General features: G+C 37.1%; 1 protein-coding gene across 2 annotated transcripts in view; it reads left to right on the top strand.

The window, feature by feature from the left end:
* AGPS (alkylglycerone phosphate synthase) overlaps nt 1–26,178 on the top strand; it is a 55,005-nt gene that overhangs the window by 11,930 nt on the left and 16,897 nt on the right. For both annotated transcript variants that reach the window (XM_064660742.1, XM_064660743.1), the window contains exons 2-14: nt 264–353; nt 4,190–4,280; nt 8,485–8,605; nt 8,687–8,761; nt 10,377–10,448; nt 12,278–12,357; nt 14,511–14,591; nt 15,676–15,801; nt 17,859–17,967; nt 18,398–18,525; nt 21,071–21,122; nt 23,358–23,434; nt 25,522–25,634. In XM_064660742.1, coding sequence (XP_064516812.1) covers nt 264–353; nt 4,190–4,280; nt 8,485–8,605; nt 8,687–8,761; nt 10,377–10,448; nt 12,278–12,357; nt 14,511–14,591; nt 15,676–15,801; nt 17,859–17,967; nt 18,398–18,525; nt 21,071–21,122; nt 23,358–23,434; nt 25,522–25,634 — 1,215 coding nt within the window. The remainder of the gene's footprint in view (nt 1–263; nt 354–4,189; nt 4,281–8,484; nt 8,606–8,686; nt 8,762–10,376; nt 10,449–12,277; nt 12,358–14,510; nt 14,592–15,675; nt 15,802–17,858; nt 17,968–18,397; nt 18,526–21,070; nt 21,123–23,357; nt 23,435–25,521; nt 25,635–26,178) is intronic.

Raw genomic sequence — 26,178 nt, 5'->3', positions numbered from 1 at the left:
CCTTAATGATTCTATGATTCTACACAGTGTGCATTCACTTAAGCTGGTGGTGGTTTTAAAGAGCATCTGGTCTTTCAAGTCATAGGATGCAATCTGAAGAAGTAATGGTTGTGGCTTCAGAATTTCTTCTAGCTCTAAGCTATGTGCTTTTGATATGTACGTAATTTCCTGAATTGCTCTCTGATAAAACTTTTTTCGAAAACCATTTTGGATCTGCAGTGTGCTAATATGCTAATATTCTCACATATTTTTCTCCCTTTAAGGCAAGAACTTTTGAAGTGGAATGGATGGGGATATAATGACTCCAAATTCATCTTCAATAAGAAGGGGCAAGCAGAATTCACAGGAAAAAGGTAAGTTGAAAATTTATGTAACTGAAGTATCTTATAGTAGTAGTTTTATTGAAAAGAATTTAAAAGCTGCACAGTACAGTTAATCCAAAGAAGGCAAAAAAGTTGCTTCATCTCACAGAATACATTATTAGTTCCGCATTTAACAGGTTTATTGAAGTCTATACACAATAGTCTAATGTAGTAAAATAGAATGTGTGGCTTATTAAAAGGTTTATTAAAAGTGTTATAAAGACAAATCAATGTGAGTCTTCTCTGTAACTTGATATACTCGTGCATTAAACGTTTCTTAGAGAATTAAATCAGACTGAGAATCTGCACCATGTTCTAAAGCTTTAGATAACACACAGCAGATCAGTGTAGTTTTGAGAATCTTTTGAGCATCAACTAGTTGCTTTATTAAACTTCTGATTTGTTTTGGGTTTCTTAACCATTATATATGGAGCTACTTCATCCTCTGAACTTAAAAACTGCTCTTTGGTTCAGTGTTCTGTAGTGACTTCACTTCTGATTAATTACCCACTGATCCTTTGTACAGCAAGCTTGTTTTTCTGAGAAATATGTTTTTTGAGAAATGACATTAAAATTAAGTCTACTTGGGGATCTCTTAATTTTGTTCCAGTGGAATTTAAACCTGTCACTTGACATCTTACTGTTTTTTGGATTTTTTTTTTCTGCCTGAGTGGAAAGTAATCTTGCAGTCTCTTTCCTGGTTTAAAAAATACATTTTCCATAAGAGTAAAAAAAAGAAGGGGGAAGAGAAGAAGAGAAATAAGTTTGAAATAAGTACTTTCCTTCATAAAAATTCCTTCCTGGTCTTTGCATTTGTGTAAACTAGCATGAACTAGCTTGCATCTAAGCTGCAGAAACCTAAGGGGGATGTTGAGCACTTCAATTGTTAATGTCTTGATTTTCGGGCCCAAATTAAAATGCAAAGCCTTCTATTAGGCAGTTTACTGTGTAATATTTAGGGAGATGCTGCACAGAAAATCAAAGCACGCTACATAGAATAAAGATAAAGGAGAAAGCATCAAGGCTACCAGTCGCTGTTCTAGAATGGGAGGAGAATGGTGGGGTTTTTCCCCTCATCTACGTTTTCTCTCTCTAACTGAGACATAGTATTAGAAATGCCTTGTTGGGCCACACCAGTATAGTTTCTATAGAATAGTTTGTCACAGTGGCAAAAGGAGAGTGTTTGAAGTGAAAATAGGAGAATAGGCACCTGCAAAGGTGTTGTAGATGCTTTGTCCTTTCAGTACCCACTTACAGATCTGTTGTCCATATATTTGTCTAATAACCTCAAGTCTGCTTGTACTGTCTTCCTGTACAGCATCTCACGGCAGCAAGTTCCAGGTTGCAGTTGTAAAGTACTTGTGTTTTGAACCAAGTATCCCATACTATGTTGCAGGAGTAGGTGAATGATAGTTCTTCAGCCTATCTACTGTGTTATCGATTATATAAGACTCAATCATATCCTCTCTTGCACTTTCCCTCCATGATTAAGAAGTCCCAGGCCCAGAGGGTGCTGTTCTCTGCACCATCTCTAGCTTCATTAGATCTTTTTAAATCTTTCTGGAGATGGGGACAAAAACTCAAGGATACACCAGTGTTCTACAGAGCAGCGAAAAGAGACGAACTGTCTTCTTTCTTATACCTGCCCAGTAGATGCATAGCACTGTTGGCTGCTGTTGTATGTTGTCAGTGAAGATATCATGTTTTTTTCTATACTGACTACCAGTTACCAAATAATGCTTTTTTTTTTTTTTTTTTTGGCTTTTGCAATTACCTTACCTTTCATCTTCTTTTGTCTGCTTAGGTTTTTTAAGATCCTAAGTTCCTATCAGCGTACTATCTGTCTCCCCAAAAGAGCTTAACATTATACACCTAGTTGGAGAGTCCACTGATGAATCCAGATTGCTGATGAAGGCATTAAGTAGAGCTGGTCCCAGTACCAGTGTGTGTGGCAAACTGCACTCCTGAGTCTGTCTTGGCCAATGATCAATAAGCTGTGCCCTTTCCTTCTTAGCTTAACCTTATCTTATCCTTCAGCTTCAAGAAGAACCTCTTCAGCACTGTAGTAATGTATTTTCTTAAATAAGTTTTGGGGTGAGCACCTGTGGAAGTATAAAGGAGTGTGGAATTTCATGTTCATTGTATCCCCTTTTTTCACTTTCTGTTTTTACACCCTGATAGAACTCCAAGGATTAGTGAAACGAGATTTCCATTTATGAAAACCATGTTGACTTTCCCTACAGACTGATTTATCATGTGTCAAATGATCTTTTTATTACAGACTCTGCCATTTCACTGGGGATAGAGGTTACTTGCTAGTCTGAGCAACTAAACCTATTTTTGGAGGAACTAAACCTATTTGGCAGGAGGAAGGTCTTTTGGGGGGCTTCTTGCACCATCAACATATATATACAGAGCTTGCTTCCTGCACAATCATGCACTGCACTCTGTGCAGTAAACTCAGTAATTCCTTCTATGCTGTGACTTCTGTCTCTGTCTTGACTTAAAAGTTTTGGGGTTTCTGATAGCTTTAGTTTGTCCTTTGAATAAGTGACTAAGGTTACCCTTGCAAACTAGCTATAGTGATAGGTTGGCATCTCCAAAAAGTAGGTCTGGAGAAGAAAACACACCAAGCTGACTTGGGTCCCTACCTTCGTTGCAAATTCTTGATGCAAATGCATTAAACTTTCATTGCTTATTGCATTTCCTTTTCATAGAATTCACATAACTTTCATGTGGGTATAATGAAACAGTAACAGCTGTCACAGGAGGAATGACTGAACCCTGTCTTCCATGCTGAACAGTCTAGCTTGAGTTAAGGTTGTGGCCTTTTATATCTAGGAATAAAGTAGGGGTTTTTGTCAGTAGAAGAGCTGGGAGTAGTTGAGATGAGGAAACAAAAGGAATTGATCTTTCTGTGTAATAGGTAACTCAGCTGTAGAGTTGGTTGCATCAACCATGAAGGACAGGGTCATGATGGGATTAACAGTGACTGAATAATCTTAGAGGGAAGACCCATTAGGCCTAATGCAGTGACCCAGGTGAAAACTATGGTAAAGATTCTCAGCTGCTGAAAGCTCTTAATCCCAAAGAAAGATGTTTTTTTTTTCTTCTCTGAGAATACTTGTGCATACATAAATATGCACAAAGTGTGTATATGTGTACAATTAATAGCAGTAGTTTCTAGCTGTTTTAAGTGTGTCCCTTTATGTGTTTTCACGTGTGGTGCATATGGTCAACAAACAGTTCCTCTGTCTCTTGTCTGCACGTCTGCATTTGTCACATGGCTAAGCTCTTGCCAAAGACTTTGTGCTGGAAGTAATTTCACACTGCTTGATGGATTCTGATGCGTTTTGGTGATAAAGGAGGACTCTCTAATACTGGTTCTTTTTTTTGCTTGAAAACATAAGGTATACTGAAATGAGTTTGTGTATCTGAGCCTGCTGTTGACATTGCAGTGTGTCTGTGCTCACGTCCTCTCTCCATAAATGGCATGTAAACTGTGGCACTGCTTTCTACACTACTGAAAGGGAGAGACCTTTCTTAAGAGTGGTGGGGTGGGATATCCATAAAGCCTTATGCCACAATTCTGAAAGAAAAGTGATACCTAAGATGCTGACAACCAATTTGATTCTGTGTGAAGTACAGAACAGTTAAATACAATAAAATGTGCAGTTGCTTGAAAAGTAAATGTGCAGAAGCTTTGCAGGCTTGTAGGTAAAGAATTTGATTTAAAACTTGTTTGTGCATACATAGAATTGAAAGAAGTGTATCTGACATACATTTATTTTAATTTAAAATGACCCTATGTAATATTGACTTTTCAGGTACAGATTAGGTGGTATGATATTACCAACTTTTAAGGAATGGATAGAAAAAACCTTTGGAGCAAGTCTGGAGCACAAAACTACCTCTAGAGTAAGTAAATAGCTGAACCAGTTCCTTTGAACATTAGTCTTGGTGATAATCAAGACCACACTGTTAAAGATGATTCAGCTGTTGCACATAATTGATTTAAATATAGTGTATTAATACCTCCAAGTTTTTTAAAAAAATATTTGATGTAGAATTACTATGTGGAACCTTTCATGCCTTAGCATGACTTGTGGTTTCAGGATAACTGGTAGTACATTTATTGGAATTAAAGTTTCCAACACAGAAGTTTTTTGTCCTTGTTGGTAACTTGCATTTCCAGACTGTAGAAACTGTTAGCCTAGAGGGACTTGTTTATGCAACATCAATTTTGTTCATGATAACAAAGACAGAAGATACAGGGAAGTTAAATTGTGATGTGTTTTCAGTGTATTAAAGGTGTTAAAGTTCTTATTTGACAATAATTCTTTTTTATATGTCTGGGTGCTGAAAACCAGCTACCGGAATACTCAGGATCAAACTGAATATTTTTTGAAAAATAACGCATTGGGAATGTTTTGGGTTTTGTAAATCATGCATATTTTTCTTTTTAGAAAGAGTATCTTATGTTAGTGTCAGGAGACCTGATTCCCTTCTTGTTAGAATTCCTTTGAAGCTTCAGGTTCCTAGAAGCTTCAGGTTCCTAGAAACTAGACAGTTGCTTAAGCAGTGTTGGAAGCAGGCTGTGCTTGTTCTGTGACTGTAGCAACGCTGCTTTGGGTAACAGTTGTACCCATTTCTTGATTGAGTTCAAGATTACCTGCTTCAAAGAAAATGCAGTCTCCTATGGCCTGAAAACTTGAATGTTTCTTCAGTCTTCTATTCATCAAGACATTCTTTCATCTGCTGTGACTTACAGGATCTCCATCTGCCAATGTATTTTGAAAAAATTCATCTTTATGTGTTTTTGTTGACCAGGGTTGGTCTTAACTGGCAGCTGCTTTAACTTGCTGTGAGCAGAAGTCTTGAGAACTGTTGTTCCCTTTCTACGTGTAGAGAAAGTATAGAAAAAAATAGAGTTGAAGGACAACTACAGATTTTTGAATAATGCCCTGATTCCATAATACGTTTTGCAAACCACCTTCATGAGATTTCTGCCAGCAGTGTTGAATGCATTTTTGTTTTGTTGTACCCCTCTGGTTCTGACGGTCTTGTGATCTGGAACAGGTTGACTGTCTTGACACAGAACAGGACTCTTTGGAGTCTCCAGTATCTATCTGGACTTCTCATAGTTAGTCTCAAATACTTCTACAGGTCCCTCATTTTCATGTCTGTTGTAGCTCTTAGTTTATATTTCAGTTTGTCATGCTATGTAGGGTGTTTGCCTTCTACTATCATCCAAGCATGAAGAAACTCTGATATAGGAACAGCAGTAGGAAAAGGACCTCTTGGTACGTTTGTCTTTCTCTTTCTCTTCCTGCTTTTATCCTGTAAGATTGGAGAGTTCCCTGTTGCATGTGACTTTTCTGTTTAACTAACAACAGTAATGTCATGCTCAGGGCTGTTATGTTTTTTCTTTTTTCAGACCAGACTTAACACTGACAGAAGTTTAGACCTAGTTCACACAGGCTTCTTGTCTAGCCTTTCAGTGCACAAGTCTTAAAATGTGTCATTCCCGTGAGAATAAATAAAGATATATTTTTGTTTGTCATTATGCATAAGATTTTTATAAATAAATATTAACTTTTTAATCTTGAAGATAAAAACTAAAGGATTAAAAAACTTGTAGAAGAGTTAAAAATCAAGATACTTAAAACTATCTGCAAGGAATTATTACAGCTTTAAGTAATTTATGTCCCACTTACAGAGAACAAAGATCTTCAAGCACTTAACATTCAACTTGAAATGATAGAAAATAGTTCTATCTGAGGAAATCCGTGAAGAAACAAAAGTTTAAAATATAAAATGTAAACACAGCTAGCAAGGATTTTTCTTAAAAGAAGTGGTTTAAAGGTCTTAATTGGTACCTATTTGTTTGTTTCTCATATTTTCCAAGTTCCTATTGAAGCTCTGTTCTTTGGGCTAGCAAAAAGCATTGTGTGAATGTACATTAATAGCAGAACAGTAAGAGCAGCAATCCAAGACCTGACTTTCATTGTGCTTATTGTGACTGGCTCCTAAAATCATGATCTCTCAGTAGTGGTGTGCGTCTCACCTAACAACACTTAATTTCAGCTTTAGGTGAAATTTCAGCTTTGTCTTTAGGTGACAAGGTGAATATATTGGAGGCAAGCCTTTTTCTCATCTGTATGACACCTTATTTCAATAACTACAACATTAGCCTTAAAGCAGGTCAGGATGGCACATATCCTCTTCCAGAAGTCCAATCCTTCTTAAAACTTTATTTTCATTACATCATGTGTCCCATATGAAAATTCTAAACCAAACATTTGGCTATCCTTTTGAACCTGTAAATTATGTTAGTTATCAGTAATGAACATCTCATGCAGCTGTTTCTTTCTGAATTATTATTGTGAGTACTCTTAATTTCTACATAACCTTGCGTAATTCCTTGTAGGTGGACACTGGTAGGCAAGTTCCATCACCATGGTTCTTTTAACTATCTGAAGACTTTCCTGTGGAAGTTTAAATCTTTCCTTCTTCAGCTTTCACAACTTTGAGACTCAACCCATTCAGAATAGATTGCTGCTGTTGTGACATATGGGATACTACTAATCTCCAATTTCCTTGCTGTTAGCTTGTTAACTGGTACTATCTTCTAAGATTTTATCTTAAGACCCGTACTGGCAAAAAGTATCACCTGTTCTGGAGGTTATGTAGAGCAAAGAAAGGCAAAACTCTGTTCCAGAAAAGCAAAAAAATTCTTTGACTCTGTGGAACATTAGTGGAAAATACTTTTTGGTGGTAGGGCTGTAAGCCAGCTCTTCGTGGCATCCCTAAGCAGCGTGTAGTCTTTCCTGGTAGCGCTATAACAAAAGCATGAGCGCGTTCCTCTCTTTGGGTTGGTGTCAGTTAATTTGCCAGCAAGGTTCTCATGAGAGAAATGTGAAAGCAATGCACTCTTTTAACTAATTTCTCTGCAACTCCAGATATTTGAAACTGTATTTAAAATTAAAGAGGTGTGGTAAAAACCCTTTCATTTCTGCTCTCAGACTTGAGGGACTTAGCTAACGGGAAGTAAGATTCTTGACCAACATTTTCTTTTGAAATAGGACTTGAAGTGAAGTTAGATTTTAGTCATAAGACAAGCTTTTTATCTAATTAAAGAACTCTTTAATTAGAGGCCATTTGTAATAGAAGACATATTCCTTTAGGGAGATTACCCATATTTGCTCCATTTTTAAGGAGAAAAAAAAAGTGGGATTTTTTTTCCTTTTTTGGAACCTTCATAGCACATAAAAGTGTTACAGTTAATGTCTGCAAAGACTGAAGTGGACTTCAGAAAAGAGTTAAGTGGCTAGGTCTGCACTTTGAGAAGCCGTAAGAGTACCAGATAAGACATCTTTTGGAAGGACCTGGGAGAATGGGTCATTAACCTTAAGCAGGGGTTCTCCCCCGGGACTTACAGAACCTTGATTCAAGGCCTGTTAGTAAGTCAAAATGTCCCATGTAGCTTCTTTGAAAGAAAAACTTTTTTCCGAGGTGTTGATCAGGACTTCTGCCTGGAGGCTTTCTGGAAACACCTGCATGTTTGTGACTCAGCATGGATTTTATGAACTTTTATGGGTGAAGTCTATTTAAAGCATGCCAGTTATGTGGTATCAGTTGTGTCTGATATCAAACTTACTTGGGCCTTGCACTGGATTCCTGATTAGGCTTTGGTCCAATTCGGATTTAACTTCCAGTACAGGACAGGAGATGGGAAAGTGGGTTAGTGAAAACTGAACACTTAAGTAAAAGAATTTGCGGAGTTGTGGTGGCTTTAGTATGTATTTTAGTGTTTTGGGAAGTCTTAAAAAAGGTATTTTGTTCAGTATGCACTCATAAGTTAGTGTATTTCTCTGAATTTGTCAGGAGGAAGAAAGGTAAGAGTGTGCTACTGAAATAAAACTTCTTGTGTGCATATAGTCAGCTGAGTACTGGGTAGGATAAGTTGGATTGGTGGTTGAAGATCTGGAGGAGAAATGATTTCTTTCTGATTTGGAATAGTTGTGTTAGGGTATCAGTGTTAGCCTGTTTTTATTTCTGTTGTATAGAAATGCTGTAAGAGTGAACCTATCTTTAATGAACTTATTTTTTTGTATTGTAGGCATCCTTAAATGTTAATGATGTACCTCCATCCATTGTAAATGAAGAATTTCTTCAGGATCTTATAGCCACTAAAATCTCATATTCCCAGGATGCAGAAGATAGGGTATTCAGAGCTCATGGTAAGAGAACTTGATTTAGGTAACTGTGCTGCTTTCGATTCTTCCTTCTTTGGACTTGTTAACTTATTGTTTGTGTTTCAGGTCACTGCCTACATGAGATATTTGTACTCAGGGAAGGAATGTTTAAGCGAATTCCTGATATAGTTGTATGGCCTGGTAAGCTTTAATTATCTTATTCTCCCTTCTGATCTGGGAGGCCATTGTTTACTAAAGTCCAGTGCTTTGTAGTCATGGGGAAGCTGTCTCTTGGTTCACTGACTTTACTCATCTTTACAGAGAAGGAGTTTTCTCATGAATGGTAATCATGATTATTTAACATCTGGACTGCAGATTGTCTGTGAAATCCCATCATTTTGTGGGGAAGTCAAATTTACTAGTAAATATAGCTGAGGCTTCTGTTAACAGATGAATTCGTGACTTAAGTAACCACAGTGTAATGTGAACTTGTATGTTCACCAAGAGTAGTTGTCTAAATGGCAATCCAAATTTTGATTTTTAAAGGCATACGTGATGGTAGAAGGGTAGTGAAATGTTTGTGTTAAAGAACTTTGTTTTATGACATGCTGTACTTCAGTAAAAACTCCTATAAGAGCACTTTACAGAGGATCATTGACTTGAAGACAGAGCAGTGCAATCTGAGTATAGTCTAGACCCACTTTAAATAGAGTAATAAATAATGCTGTTGCAGATAATCTGTAGCAGAAAATGTGCTTGTTTCTGTCTAGTAGAAGAGGACAAATACTTTTTTTACTTAAATCATGTGCCTCTGGTCACTAGGAACTACTTCATGTGCCATTCTTTAGTAGAGAACCAAAAGGTCATTCGATCTAAGTACCTGTCCGTTTCTGTTCAGCTGTATGAATCCAGTTCTTTCCTTATCTTTTATAACTTTGGTAGCTGCACTGCATTACCCAAAAGATTCTTATAAGAACTTAATCCTAGCTCAGTTTCACCTCTTTTATTTAGAGGAAAAAATCACATATGAGAAGCATACAAAGAGGCACTATAAGATGCAGTTCATTACTTGAGAACAGCTACTTGCATGACAGCACTGGTGACTATGAACAGTACTTGCCACAGCTTGTGTTTTGTGTAACTCCAAAAGCAGCTGAAACAAAGTGATTAGCTACTTTATTTAAAACTGCTCTGTATGGCAAGAGCAAAGTAGCTAGAGTTTGAAAACCATTTATTTAGTCCCACTCATTCTCTGCTATTTCTACAAACTCATGTACAAACTGTATTTGCTCTCTTTTTTGATCCTTTTATTTGTCTGTGCACAAGCATTTCTGCTTCCCTATTTGTCCAGGTACAGAATGCATTTTGAAGAACTAAATTTCACCAGCAACTCCACTTCTGAAACTGAATGTCAGCCAGGAAGAAAAGTTCAGCTTTTAGAAGAGACTTATTTCTCACTTAAAATAAATTGGACACCCTATTTTCAGTAAAAGCTCTAATCTTGATTTGATGAATTGTTAACTGTTTGGTAGCCCATCAGGCCCTGAGAATTTGTAGGAGGTCTCAATCCATGAGTAGAGCAAGACACTAAGACTGTGGTTAGTTTTTCAAATGTAGAATTGTTTGAAGTCTAAACTTTACTCTGTAACTCCTGTAGTTCTGAACTCAGCTCTTATCTAGTGCCTAACTTTGAAATGCCTTCCTTCCTGGTGGCAGAAAAGGAATTGCTGCTTATTCAGAGCGTGGTATTTTGTAATAAGCAAATAATAGTACTAACAACAACTCCTGTTTTTGTTAACTCTCTGGACTTTTTTAGTTTGCCATGAAGACGTAGTTAAAATTGTGGAATTAGCCTGCAAACACAATCTCTGCATAATACCATTTGGTGGTAAGTGTTATGAAATGTCTTATCTGTTTAAGGTCATTAGTGAAAATGTATTCTACTTCAATTTAAATATGTATTCTTAGTCATACAGTATAACAATAATTCAATAGTTAGACTTTTTTAGTAATATTTTAAATGTGTTCTTAATTTTTTTTATGATCTTGAGGTATTAAAAACAGCAATATTCAATTTAGTGGAAGTCATCAAAAGTATGTCAATGCCTTCAATATTGAATATGCAAGAGGAATGACTATATGAAGGTGAAATCTCCCTCTGTGCCTTGGAAATCTTAATTTCCTAGAAGTCAGGAGATTCAGTTATTTGTATTAGATATACCACGGTTTTGGATGCATTACTTGTGCTCTATTCCCACAACATGTATAAATTAGGGTTTTTTTGTTGTGCTGTTGAAGCTCATAGTTTCAGGGAGGGTTGTGGTCAAACACTGTACTGCAAAATAATTCTAATTTCCCTTTAGACACTTTTCAGTTTGAAAGGTAGAGACTCCTATGGCAAGAGGTTTTCAGGAAGTGTTCCACAGACAGAGTACAGGTAAAGGCCTGTACAATCTGTGTCTGTCTCAGCCTAAAGAATTAAAAGGACTTCAGGTTTTTAATTGTGGATGCTTTTTCCTCTAAACCTGCTCAAGTAGAGTTGTGAGCTACTTTATTTTGACATAGAGCTCAGGGAACACGGGATGTTGGCTTTCGTGAGCTCAGTCTGTGGGAAGGTTTTTGTCAAAAACTCTTAAATCTGTGATATAAATCTGTGTGTTTTACTCGGTACTTGCTTATGCTGTAGGAGTATAGCCTTTGTAGGAAGGATGTTTACTGTTTGAGAAGATGAGCAGGTCATTTGATGGCAATACCAGATTTGTGGAGCTGGTTCCTCCATAAAACAGGCTTACCCTTGCCAGATGCATCTGGAGAGATGCAAAACTGTTAAAAGGCACCCTTGGTACTGGTAAACTGGTATAGCTGAAAGCAGCAATATTGACTGTTTCTTGTTCACTGACCAGGATACAGAAAGATGTTCAGGTTGTTTTCCAGGTTTGTTTATAGTAAACTACAATCAGCTTGTGGAGTTATTACAATAGGAGTTGGTATTTAAGGAAATGTCACTGGAAACAAAGGTGATGGGCTTTACTGCTCTTGAGTGTTTTATTAGCTGGCACTGTCTCTGTACTTGCCATTGACTGTTCTTCTTGTAGCCTGCCGTAGATAGATCTCTTTAGCATCCTATTCTCTCTTTTCCAATGGCTTTTGCAGTCTTAGAGAAATGAAAGGCTTCTTGGCATCCTGTAAAGATACGTTAGAAAACTGGAGAAGTCTGACATTTGACTGCATCCAATTTTTTTATACATACTCCCTTTTGGTTTATTTTTTTACTTTTCGATAAGTATTAAATTCCTGTGTTAGGTAGACTTCTTAATCCAGCTTTGTAGATTGAAGTGTAGTGGCTTCCATAGTGGTATCTAAACACTATATAGAAACCATAGCTCTCTGTTTCTTCAAGGCTTTGTAAATTCTTATCCCTCCTTGTTTTAAAACGCTGTGCTGGCCTTAACAGAAGCAGCTGAGATGGTCACAGAATGTTATGGGTTTTTTACGTAGTGCTCTTAAAGCATTGTCCAGCTCCACTGCTGCCTTGATTTTGTGAAACCCAGTTTGGGAGAAGGGATGGCCCTAAAAGGCTAATCACTAGCCTCAAACAGTTCATTCAATGATCTTACTTTATTAAGTTCCATATCAGAAAGAAGGGAGAGAGGGATCGTATTGGAAGAAAAGCTACCTGAGAATGTTATGATCACAATATCATTCCCATATTTGCAGGAGGGACAAGTGTCTCTAGTGCCCTTGAATGTCCTGAAGAAGAAAAAAGAACAATTATCTCGCTGGATACATCACAAATGGTATGCCCTTCTTAATGTTTTGTTTTAATTTTTTTAAATTATCCTACAGTTACATTGGTGATCACTAGTACATTTCTTTCTTTGCCAAAATAAAGTAGGGATGGAAATATTAATCTGTACCATGCATGATTAAATTGATACTCCTTCAGCTTAAGTGATATTTCTCCGTTGTTAGCCCTGTACTGCTTCATATGACCTGTATGTATTTAATAAGAAAAAAGTCACTGCTAAGCCTTCTTATAGCAACTTTAAGTGAAAATCAGAGGAAGCCACTCATCTTCTATATTGGAACTTGCATCTGATGTTAGATGAAAGGCTAGGAGGAAGTTGCTATTGCAAATTTCACTAGTTTTTGCAGACTTTAAATTACTTAAAGCAGAGATTAGTAAGGTGACTTAATATCTATAAATCAACTTGAAGGATAAACTTTCAAGAAAAAACTCTGGGGTTTTTGTGTAGATAACATCTTGAGAACGTGAAGTTCATAGGTTTATGGCAGTCTAGAAATGAAGTTCTGTAAAATTTATTGCTAGTTTTCATCTTTCCATTATTAAGAAGCTTTATACTTTTAAACTGATAGCTTTATGGCTACATGGTAATGAGGTGCTTCAGATAGAGCTCTGTATCTTTGATGTAAGGCTCTACTGCCTCCAAATACCTGCTGAGCTTAATTCTTTTAGCCTTGAAGGTAAGACCTGGGTTTTGGCTCCATTTTCTCCACTTAGTCAGCGGTCCTTCAGTTAAACTTGTTTCTCTCTGTTTCTAGCTACAAAGTGGTATTTTCTGCAGAAGTGTTAGTTGCATATTGAAGGAAGCTCTTCTGGTGTCTGTGTGGAGTGAAATCCAAAGAGTACAGTAGTGACTCAGACCTTCATTTGAACTCATTGATTTATAGCCCAAAGCTTTGGCTTCTGTTGGGGAGTGGGAAGGAAATGTTGTTAATTCTTACTATCATGGGTTTTTTTGTCAGCTAGATATGTAAATATGCACTGAGTTAGAAAATAGACCACTTTTCAACCATCTTGAATGACTGCCAGCCAAATAAGGAAATTAAGGTGAAAAGGAGCATTGTCAGAGTTAAAACCTGTGTATGTCGGAGCAGTTAAGACGGTTGCATGAACTTTACTTTTTTAATATGTATATATATATATATGTAGGGTCTATATTAGATAAAAACTGATTTATGTAAGCATCGGAGATAATTTATACAGTTTATATTGAAACTGGAGGTGTCTAGAAGGAGCTGAAGTAGTTGGCTTTGAATAATTAGCCCATACTTCATGAGGGGTAGACAATTTTTTTTAAAGCCTAGTTTAAGTTAGAATACAAGATGTCCACATTTCTTTAATTTGAAAACTCAAGGCAGAGGGAAGTTACAGCTGTTCTCCTTCCATATAATGTTAATACACAGAATTATCAAAGGACACCAGAAGTGTACTAAAGAGGGGAAGCAGAAACTTCTATAGTGTCCTTAGTATGTTGTTAAGTTCCTTAACCATATTTATTAAGTTTCTCCTTGATGTGAATTGTCCTCATGGAGAATCATGCTTAGCGAACCGTGTAACTTGTGGTGTTTGCTACTTTTCCTGTTTAGTAGAATATGCTGATGGGACAGTGAGTGTCTTGTCAGATAACATGATGTAATCCTCAAGTATCTTAAACTTCTGAAGTATGTACCTACTGTGGTATTCTGGTGTACTGTGTCAAAATCCAAGAGCTGAACTGGAATAACTGAATGTACTCTGTTTAATCCATGCAGTATGTTGAAGAATACTTTTCTTGGTGTATTCTTAATGTCCAGATAGTCAGATTCAGGTACCTTCAATCATGTTAATTGTGGAAATTGCTGTATTGCTTAACTCCTGTTAAGAGTTTTGACTTAATTATTTCTGGCTTTTTTGCTTTGTTTCTGTAAATGTTCCTAGTATAAATAAATTAATAAGTCTCTTACTCTCTTATAGTGGTGACTTTATAGATTGAAGCCTGTTGTGTACCTGTTTGAGGGAGTGAGGAGGCTCAGCTTCCATTGCTGTAATGACTGGAGTGGTATTAGTAGTAAATTGTATGACCAAGCATGTTGATCCTAGCATTAGGGAGGGAAAGAAACAAAAATCTTGCACACTGGTTCTTACTTTTGATTGGCTTTTCAACAGAATCGGATTCTCTGGATAGATGAGAAAAACTTAACAGCTTGTGTAGAAGCTGGCATTGTTGGACAAGATCTGGAGAAACAGGTATTTTCATCTGGTTAACTGGCTAGTATTTTTTCATATTTTTCTTAGGTGTTCCTCATGTCTTTTCCAAAGCATTGAATTCTAGTTTAATCCCTGTGTGTTTCATGCAGCTGGTGTGGTAAGAATTACATGCATTGGCTATGAACCAACCTTCCCTAGTATATATATGACCAGTAAACATATAAAGCCACAAGTTCCTCTAATATGAGAGAGAACCATGAGCTAGATGAATCACCATAGACAGTACACAGAAGTGACTTTCAGTCTTTAAGTTAGAACCACTTTGTGCAACAGAACGTAGTTCATGATCCACATTATGTGGTATACTTAAATACAGCTGTCCAACATGATTGTTATCAGTTGGTCGGTGCAGATTGATTATCTCAAATGCATTAATGCAGTTATCACTTAATGTGTAACTACTTGGTCTTTGAAGCTGTCGGACAGCAAGAATTAGTGTTGTAATTCTGGGGGCATCCAGTCAACCTCAGGTGCTGTGCAGATGGCAAAGCCAAGTTAATACAGAAAAATGAGAAACCAGTGATTACTTAATGTACAGGAATGTGTGATCTGCATCACAAATAGTTGACAACGTTGCATACAGGAAGCCCAACCAGATGGCTGTGTATTAAAACACATCTCTCCTTGAGAGAATTAAGTACAGGCAATTTACTCGCATTTTCTGCAGACCCGCTGCATAGAAATTAGGATAGAAAGAACAAGAGATTAAGTGTCTTATTTATTGGCAGCATTTGTGCAAAGTTGGCACTTACTTAGTCATAACTTTTTCCATATGTATTTGAATTCGCACCTTCTTTTGAATGATAGAGGTCCTTTAAAATATGGGGCAGGAGTATATGTGGCAGGGTGATATGTGGCACAGCGTGTGCACAGCAGAATTAGAATCAATTTGCATTTTATGTACCTATCAAAGATAAAACTTGTGCTTGAATAGATTGGTGTGTGATTGGGATACTTACTTTTAAAAAAAAAGAAGGAGAACAAACCAAACAAATACAGAGTATTGACTTTGGAGTACTAAGCCAATGCAGGCTCTGTAGGATGTGTTTTTTCCTTTCTTTAGCTTGCTGAAAGTGGCTTCTGTACAGGCCATGAACCAGATTCCATGGAGTTCAGCTCACTAGGAGGATGGGTAGCAACACGAGCATCAGGCATGAAAAAAAACATCTATGGAAACATTGAAGATCTGGTAAATAGTTTTAATACTTTTTCTAGTTATTCTGTTCAGAGATTTAACTTTTATGATGAGATAATTTTCTCACAATAAGAGAAAGGAAGAGTAAATTGTGGTTCTTTGTTTTGGGATCAAATCTTGACTGAAATGCTTGTTTGCTTGCTTTTGGTATTAATGGTAATAATCCTTGTCACTGATCTAAAAGTAATTTTCATTTGGGTACTCACAGGCTAGCCTAAGGAATCGTTATCCTGTCCTGACTCTGGTGCTGTTTTCTACCAGTTTGTGCTCTCTGTTAATCCAGTGTAACAATCCTGTCAAGCTTTTGGGGTGATTCCAGAATTCCCGTGTTTTCTCCTACCTGTTGTGTGTACCTGAAGATGTCTAGTTGGACTATCTAATTCTGACAGCAAGCTAGCTCTTTCCACCTTTCTGGATCCCCCTAGGCTAGTAGTTTTTTTCAAATCAGTAGGCTGATCTAATTGACCCTGTGGATGCACAATGGTGAAATCTAATGCCACCACACAGTCTGTAGGAACCCAGAGGAAGGAAGCAATACACTGGGAATGGCCGTATTCTACTCTTGAATTTGTTTTAAGCATTGAAATGGTTCATCTTTATATTAGGTAATTTTTTTGGTTTTAAGCACACTTTTTGATTTTAAAGTCCACCTTTTCTGTTATAATAAATATATTGAAGATATTGAAGCTAAATCATCACTGTTCAGACTTTGCCTGCGTTTTTGCTTCAAACTTCCAGCTTTCTCTGGTAGTTTGTACAATAACCCTTCCACACGTGAATTTTTTCCTCTTTTCCTGCAGTACACTCTAGGTAATGTATCCCTGTCACCTCAGGCCTTTTCATCAGCTCATAGTTCAGACCTGTTTGTTCTGTGCAGAGATGTGACACTTCACGGTCAGTGACTGAGCTTGGCAGGAATTACACAGTTTTTATTCAGTAGACCTGGCTGAACTAAAACTAGTAGCACTTACAGAGTGTCATTGTTCCCCTGCTGCCTGAAGCGTTACTGAATGGTATAGTTTGGCTTGTACTGGGAGTTGTGAAGCAAAGGGCTTTTCTATTATGGAAGCATAACTTCAGGCTAAAACAGCTTCTGAAATTTTCATTGGGAGGAAATAGGATTGAAAATTGATTCAGAACAGTTCATGAGTTTCAAAATGGCACAGTGAGAATGTTTCAGGGAAGTGTTTACCTTCCGAGGAAACTTTTATATCTTGAAACAGTGTGTTATATAAGCTGCCTAAAATCCACTTACTGCAGAATCAATGGTTCATAAATTGCATATAATGAAAATTACTTAGCTACCTGTGCTTGAAAGTTTTAAAGCCATTAGTTGAAATTCAGTAGTTTTGCTTCATTTAAAGACATCACTAAAAAAAAAAAAGCTGAAACCCCACCCTTCCTTGGTATAAAATAATTGAATAGAGGATTAAAAAGCCCCCACATCTGGGCTCTATTGCATGTGCCTGAAAAAAGCTGGAAGCAAAAATATTGAAAAATATTTTTTAAAAAACAACTTTCTCACCCTACATATGTGTTAGTCTTATGACAGATTTTATATTGATAATCTGTTTCACAAAGCTTACTTCTGTCTTTCCTCCTAATGGTAATATTTCTGTAGCAATCAGTGGCTGAATTATATTAGCCTGAACAAGCAGCAGTTATAAAGCAAAACTTAAGCAAAGTTTAAACCCTCCCTTTTTTTCTCTGAAGTACTGTATATATTCTGCATTAAAATCCTGGTATTTTTAAAGTTCTATCTACACTGAGAAACAAAACAGTTTTAACTGGTGTTGCCTGCATGTAGCCAACAGCTGATATGATTTGCCAAAGAACTGGAAATGATCTGTTGTGTGGGGAACCATGCTGTGTTATAAATAATTGTTGGTAACAATCCTTGGGTTACCCAAAAGTTCTTGGGATTGCCTACAGAATGCCTAAAATCTGCAAGGCTGAACTGTATCAAGCTTAATATGTTTTGTAGAAAAGAAATATAATAAAAATCTGTGCTTAATGCTAGTATTTCTAATCATTGCATATTGTTTAAACAGGTGATTCATATAAAAATGGTAACTCCTAGAGGAATAGTAGAAAAAAACTGTCAAGTACCTCGCATGTCAACAGGACCTGATATCCATCACTTCATTATGGGATCTGAAGGTATAATTACAGTATCTTCACTTACTGCATCTTAATTCAGCTTCTGTAGTGGCTTGACTGTTTGAGCATCTTTAATGCTGTGACTTCCAGTGTGTCGATGGGTGGCATTGTGCAGACAGAATTTCTTGTGTTAGGATAATACATTGAGACCTTAATTAGGACTGTGAAGTTTAGCAGCTTTTAACAGTGGTTTAAACAGACCTGTGTAGTTAGCCTACAAGTCTAGTAACAGACATCATGATTTAGAGGATTTTTTGTAAGAATTCACCATGTAGATAGTCAGGAATAAATCCCCTACTACTGCAAACTGAATTTTTGGGATTTCAGATTTATGTTAACTTATAGCATCCTGATAAGCAGTTGTTAAGTTGGGTAACTTGCAAGAAGTTCATCCTGCAAAATTTTGCTCAGTTTTTCTTTTCTCCTGAAGGAACTCTTGGAGTGGTTACTGAAGTTACAATAAAGATTCGTCCAGTCCCTGAATACCAGAAGTATGGCTCTGTGGTCTTCCCCAACTTTGAACGAGGGGTGGCCTGCTTAAGGGAAGTGGCAAAGCAGGTAAAGAAAAGCTGGATGTTGACTTCCCTCAAGGACATGGATTCTAGCAGTAGGGGTGTGTTGATGCTTTAGTATTTCTGGCATTTGATAACCAAGAATCTGAGATAGGAATCTTGTAAGCATGTATGAAAACACAGTATATGGTACATGAGGCTTTTGGAAATGATGCAGTTGAGGATTGAGCATTTTATGAGTTTGCTTGGTATTCTGAGCCAAAATGTGGACAGGCCTTGTAATGGCTTGTTTTAGTGGGAGTCATTTGCATATTGCAGCACAAAGAATTTGGCTTTGCATCTCCTTCAACTGAGAACTTTACCCTCAGATTAATTAAGACTGTGTGAAAGGGACCAATATTTAAAGGAATTAAGTTGCAGCATACAGGTAAAAGGCAGTGAAATTTACGACTCTGAAGTGGCAATGGAACAAAAGGATATGACTTGTGTTTAGAAATCACTTCCTGGAGCACAGTGACATGTTCAGGTGAGGGGGATATTTCGAGGTGCAGTTGTGCTTACACTGTAGTATTTAAATAGAGAATAGTGTAGTCAGGTGGTTTCAGGTAGCAAAATTCATACACGGTACCCAAATTCCAAAAGCTTTTTCTCCAGACTATGCTTCCAAACAGATCTTACACTGGCGAGCCTCTTTCTCCACTGACTAACTTTTCTTTGCTCTGTGCAAAACGTATCAAGTCGTATATATGGTAGAATGTACCCTGAATTGGGGAAGTAATTTCAGAAATGTTTTAATTAATGCCAAACTAAACACAGCTTTACATTTTTTCCAGTGATTGGTCTAAATTAATGGCTTAATGTTCCAAGCCAGATGTTCAAACTGGTATGTGAATGACATGTATATGCTAGTCAGCAGCACTTGCCAGTTTTTCTGTCATGCTTCTACTGCTAGTGCTTGTCCTTCCTGTTAAAGGTACCTAAGCAGACTTTTTGGGAATGCTTAACATTTAAAGTCAATTAGGGAACTAGTGTCTTTTCCCTGTCTTAGTTAGAAGAGGGGGGGAAAAAAAGGCACGATTTGCCACTTAATGTTGCTCCATTTCTAAGCTTCTGTTGCTGCTGCTGCTGTTTCACTGCTTATTTGAGCCTGAACCACTTATTCTTCTCTTCTGTTGCCCCTTGCATCAATCTCAGTAAATATTACAGTGATTGCTATCTGAAAAGCTGTTTCTTTTATGTAGCAGTCCACTTTAATGTAAGAATAATCAACCTGCAGGTTGTGGGTGGGTTGGTCTCATTTAAAACTGCTCTTATAGCCTTCTTCTGTCAACCTGCTTGGTGGGCTTAGTTCTTCATGTTCCTTCTTCCTATTGTGTGACCAAAGATATATTAATGATATTAGGAAGGGCGAACTTGTTAAATTAAGTGAAAGATAAGTATTTCCATATCCATGTGATTAGATGATGGCTAGCTTAAAATTCAGACTTTGTCACATTCCTCTGGTCATACATTTCAGTATGATTGGACATGACCATCAGAGATTATACAATATAGGCATATGCATGAAGCTTACCTAATTGAAGGCAGCTGTTCTTACTGTTGTTGATCTCTGCACAGTGCAGAATCTAGATTAGACCCAGGTGGATTTTAATTGCAGTCTGATGGCAGAGCATTAGTGTACTAGGTCTAGCCAGGATGGATTTAACTTTCTTCATAGCAGTGTGGTGTTAGCTCTTGTATTTGTGACCAATACGGTGTTACCACTCCAGTGTTTTAGCTATAGCTGAACAGTGCATACACAGTATCAAGGCTTTCTCTGTTTCTTACTCTTCCCGCCAGCAAGTATATTGGGAGCAGACTGGAGGCCGGAAGGGAAAACAATTGAGACAAACAACCCAAATTGACCAAAAGCAGATATCATAAAAGTCATGATCATAAGTAGAACTGGAGGGGGGAGTTTCCCAGGGGTTGCCATTGCTTGAAGACTGGCTAAATATAGGTCAGCTGGTGGTAGTTGATTGCTTTTTGCATTATAATTTTGTGGGGTTTTTTCCCATTTTGCTTACCCAGCTGTCTTTATCTCAACCTGCATATTTTCCCACTTTTGCTCTTCTGATTTTTCTCCCCCATCCCACTGAGGAGAGGGGTGAGCAGCTGTGTAGCACTTAGCTGCATGCCAGGGTTAACCCTCAACAATTAGACTTTTCCAGTGGATTTGTATTTTATGTGTATCTCCAATTACACAGCAACATAAGCTTAATACACTAAACGAGTATCTTTAGTTCATATGCCAATTTAGAAAACCACTCAGAACTTGAAGGTCAAAGTTTTTTGCTGTTACTATATTGGCTTGAGGTTAAACTGAAAATTCTCAATGCATTATATCCAGCCATACCTAAGAGATGTTGCTATTCAAGTGAAAACAAGCTTATAGTCACCCCTTTTCAATTATGATGATGGCCATAGGTCTCTGGTATCAAAGTGTGCTTTCTTGTATGCTATTTTAAAGTGAAATTTTTATTGTAATGAATTTTAAACCCAACAATCATTTTATTCTTCCTCCCTCTTATTGCCCTAACTTTGCCTCCAAGAGATGTGCTCCTGCATCAATTCGCCTTGTCGACAACGCACAGTTTCAGTTTGGTAAGTATGTAGATCATCTTGGAGGAGTGTCTGTTTCCAAGGGGTTTTTAGTAGCTTAAGTCTGTTTTGAGTCATAATTCTTTTGCTCAAAACTAGATAAAGAAAGCAATAAATCCAAAGTTCAAACTCCAGATAGTGCCATAATGTGTAGTTTCAGAAAACAGAAACCTGTCTTTGTCTCTGGGGAAACAGTATCAACTAGTTGAGTCAGTAAAGAGCCATGATCTGCATATAAATACATGAGATGGGTTTTTTTGCTACATTTTCTTTCTTGACATAGTCTCCTGGTGAGTTGGAAATTCTGGAGTCACTTCTTCTATTTTGCTGTAAAGGAGCAGAGATTATAGTTTTGAAGTACAGTAGCTGAAACATTTTCTTCCTAAGGGTATTAATGAGAAGTTGGATATGAAAAAAATTAGAATGCCAGCACCTTACTTTGAAAGTAAGTGGGTTGATGCCTTTAAATTTCATGAAAGCATCACAATTGGTACACAGATTCCTTAGAAGTAATAGGTTTTTTGTAAATATTCTGATGTGGCAATGTTTGACTGGGTGGGAGAGAAGCAATGACGTGCTTGTCCAAAGTGAGCTGTCTGTTTTCAAAAGAAGCTCTGATGTAGTAAATGCTGTAATTGTGTGCAAATACAACTAAGCTGTGGGCTTTAAGTCAATGACGCTACTAGAAGTTTACTCAAGACAAAGATTTTGTGAAATTTCCTGTGGTTCAAACACCTAAATAGGACAATATCAGACATGTAGAAAAATCATTTTTTAGCATTTCTTAGGAAAACTTGTTATTTTAACTCTAGTAAATTTGACAAAAGATGTGTTCTGGCTCAAGATGCTCTCGTGGCAACCTTAAATTCCACTACCGGAAAGCTAATAGCTTGCAGAACTTGAAGGTCTTGCTGAGACCATGCTATTTTGATTGTACCCAGAAGATGAAAATGTGAAGTGTGAATGATCTTGAAAACCCCCATTTTAATGCCACTTCAACAAATCAGAATTTCCGAAACTTCTTTTAGACAGAAGCCTCAGTAATGAATCTCAGCTTCAAACGGCATTAATATGATGATGTTGAGAAAGCTGAATTTCATTTTTCAAACCAAGGAAATGGGGATTTGTTAGACCCAAGAGCCCAGCAAGCCTTGCTGCTTGCTTTGCTCACTCTTTTGTGTTACACTATTTCACTCAGACATTTCCAACAGAAGGCAGATGCATTTTTTTTTTTCTTTTTCATTGGGAAGCACAGTTTGACCAATTATAGGCTTTAAACATAGTTTCAGGTGTGTCAATATAGATTTTTCTTGTAGTCACTATTAATTAATTTTTTAGATTGTGATTTAACAAATTCATGTCCTTTTATTATCTGGTGCTTTTTTGTGTGCTTGGAGGTATATTCCTTGGTTTGTATCAGCAGAGAGAGTTCCTCTTTACTGAAGAGGAAAGTGGAGTAATCAGTTGCTGAAGTTCAAGTGTTATTCAGGAGGAAATACTTCGTGAAGTATTTTAGAAGGAAGTATCATGTAAATGATGCATAACTTTTTATGAATTGGGCTCACAGCATGTAGGCCAGATGCCAGGCTGCTAGAGTGAAGCAGTAATGGGAATTCAGAAGTTGTTTGTGACTGAAAACAATGGAACAAACAGTAAAAGACTTTCATCTCAATTAAATCCAGTCCTGAGGCATAGATGTTAATTTAACAGGCTCCAAGACACCATTTATATATCCTGGTAATTTTAGTTCCCCGTTTGTCATTAAGGAAGCAATTACTAGCTTTATGTAGAAAACTTCACACAAGTGACATAACTGTTAAGGAAAAAGTTGCTTAACTTCTAACTTGAACCATTTTTGGCTGTTTGTTTCAGTGGTTTTGGCATAACTTTAAAAAAAGGTCACTGAGTTTTGCTGAGTTTTGCAGTGTAAAAACTAATTAAGTACTCTTTTAAAAATTTTCCATGTGCCATAGGCTTGTGAAATCTAATCTAGGACAGCCTTAATTAAAGTGTCAAATATTTGTGCACAGTTGAACATATGTCTTCAAAAAAGTAATGAAACCTTTTCCTAAATCATTTTCTAAATGATTAAGACAATTCTCTTTGATTTTGATAATCAAAGTGCTCCAAGTAATTCTAGCCATTTTGACTACCAAGCCATTTTTTATTTGCCCATTGAAGTAGGAATTTTAAGAGCACTGTTTGCCTTAACACACCTTTTTCTGCTTTTTGCCAAAGGTCATGCTCTTAAACCACAAGTTGCTTCCATTTTTACATCATTTTTGGATGGACTGAAAAAATTCTACATCACAAAGGTAATTTGGGGGTTTAATACTGTTTCAAACTTTGCATGCTGTTCATAAAATTCAAGATTTTTTGCCTAACTGCTTCTAATGCAGCTGAGTTTGTTGTAACTGATACTGCAATGTGAGATATATTAACTTGACGTTCTAAAGGTGGTTTAATTCAAACTGAGATTATCTGTTTGAGGAGTTATTACATGAGAGCTGTTGTCACTGGTCATATCTGTACCTGAGATTAGTGTGCCTTTGTTTGGCAGAAAATCGGTGACAGTGGGAGACTGGAACCAATTTATCCAGCTTGTAGACCAGTGATCATCAGTTAATACTGATGAAGTGGGGATAACACTATAGTTTATTTTTCACTTCACAGGTTTTGTCAAGGCATGATCTACCATGTTATTACAATGAAACTAGAATTTTGTGAGAATCTCAAGATATTTGTCTTGATTTGCCCATATCAACTGGCTTTTTGTCTTTCTGGAATTCATTCCTTTTTAACCTAGAATTTGGTGCTGAAATACCACTTAGGCTTTTGTATTAAATAATTTGTCTTAATGTTGAGTTTTCCTCCAAATTAGCTAACTAGAGAGTTCCTACAAATATGGGTATTCAAATGTAGAAAATTGCATTATCATGGATAAGAGGAGATAAACATTCCATTCATATAACACGAACAGATATTCATATGAAGCGATATGATAATACCAAGTGTCTTCAAAGAGTGGGCTCTACTTTTGACATACAGTGGCTAGTGTTGATTCTGCAGCTTTTTCTTGGACTGCTGAAGTGGGAAATAACACGTGTCTTGGGACTTCTGTTGTTAGGGAATACCTGTTAGGTTTTGAGATGGCCCAGAAATTTTGCCTTCCACCCTGACCTACTGTAGTGCAGGAATGTCTTAAGTAGTAAAGGTTTTGGCAGCAACATTGTTGTCAGGTTGAAGCAATCCTAAGCCGGCAGTATCTACTGCTTCTGCAGTCAGCAACAAACATCACTGCTTCTTGGGATATTGTATCACAAAGGGATGTTGTATGCCAATTACAATTCTTTCAGCTCAGTAGGAGGAAAAAAACTGTGGAGCAACAAGAGAAATGCTATGTAATACTGATGCATAGATCCCAGGCTGGTGACCAATCCTTGGCTCTTATGTTAGGGCTCACTCCCCTGGTGCATATGAGCAACTGCTGCTTCAGAGAAATTCCCAGCTGGGTTGGGAGGTAGGAGTAGACAAAAGGAATAATTTTAATGATCCTGAGACTGCTATTGCAGGTGTTATTGGGACCAATATACTGAAATCCATCTTATACCTTATTTCATCTGTGAATTTGGGAATGTTCACTGATAGAAGAATGCTAGGTATTGCTAGGAACTGTAGTTCCTCCAGTGCCTCTTAAAGGCAACTATAAGGTGTTAACTGAGCATTACAGCCAAGAGATGGCAAAATAGATGAAAGGATTCATACAAAATGAAATACAAGTGGTTCTAGGACAAGAAGGGACTGTAAATAGCATCCTAAACTCCAAGGACAGAAATAAAGGTCTATTATCATTGTAGTAAAAGTATTTCTTTCTATTTATTAGCTATGCTGTTTTTGTAGGACTAGTGGGTAAGACAGGTCCTTTGTCTGGTGAGGTATATGCAGCTTTGCAGCAGTTTTCATGATGTTTTATTGGGGTACTGGGATTTTCTGTGGCACATGGCTGATACAACTATTTTTAGAGCTGTGACATTTATGGTGGTCATAGTCATCTTCCTGCTTTAATACATGAATAGTTGATAGAATATAAATGTCTCTATTGCTCAAAGCTGTTTTTTCTACAGCATAGGTAGACAGCTGTTATGTCTATTCTGCTTTTTAACAGGAAGAAAAAGGTGACAGATAATTTCTGTTATTTCAGTTGACTTGTGTCCTGTAAAGGAAAAACTTAAATGTTTTGGGAGTAAATTTTTGAAAGATGGGTTTTTTTCCCCAATCTTTCCTCTTTGTTGCAGCAACACTTACTGGCCAGGGCACATGCCATGTATTTGAAATTAAAAACCTGTTGCTTGTATTCTACCACATAGACTATGAATAATGCAAAGTTTGTCTCTCTTTGCAGTTTAAAGGATTTGATCCCAACATACTGTGTGTAGCTACCTTGCTCTTTGAGGGTGACAGAGAGAAGGTTCTTCAACATGAAAAGCAAGTCTATGATATTGCCACCAAGTTTGGGTATGCTTTTCAAAGAACTTTTTCGGTGTGAAGCTGGGAATTAACTATCCAGGAAGAAATAAGTCTACTGTATTTTTGTAGTGATTACTGTATGGATATGTTCTCAGTTTACTAGTTTGAAGTGGCAGCAATCAATTAGCTATTGAATGTTCTCTTTGATAAATAAGGCTTGCAGTAACTCTTAGGGTAACTTTACTGAAAAACTTCAGCTCTCTGTGTATTACAATACAATATTTTACTAAATATAGAATTGATGTTATTAAAATGGAAACTAGCCCTTTTAATTGCTTAGTGGCATGGAAGTGCCTTGTTTTGCAATACTAGACTCTACATTTTGACTACAGAAGGGGGAGGCAAAATCATAAGGATAATATTAAATTTTTGCAGAATTGAATTGAGCATATGAATACAAGAAGCTTGTTTGGTTAAAGGAGTGCAGTGACTTTCTGTCCCATAGGCTATGTCCTTACAAAGGAACAGAAAACACTCACTGAAGTGGCAGGCTGAGTAGTGATCAGGTAGTTTCTTTCCTTCTGCTTTGATT

Source organism: Pseudopipra pipra, chromosome 7, assembly GCF_036250125.1.
Source record: "Pseudopipra pipra isolate bDixPip1 chromosome 7, bDixPip1.hap1, whole genome shotgun sequence".
Taxonomy (NCBI): domain Eukaryota; kingdom Metazoa; phylum Chordata; class Aves; order Passeriformes; family Pipridae; genus Pseudopipra; species Pseudopipra pipra.
Note: the sequence above shows the minus strand (reverse complement) of the source record. Positions and strands in the feature narration are given on the sequence as shown.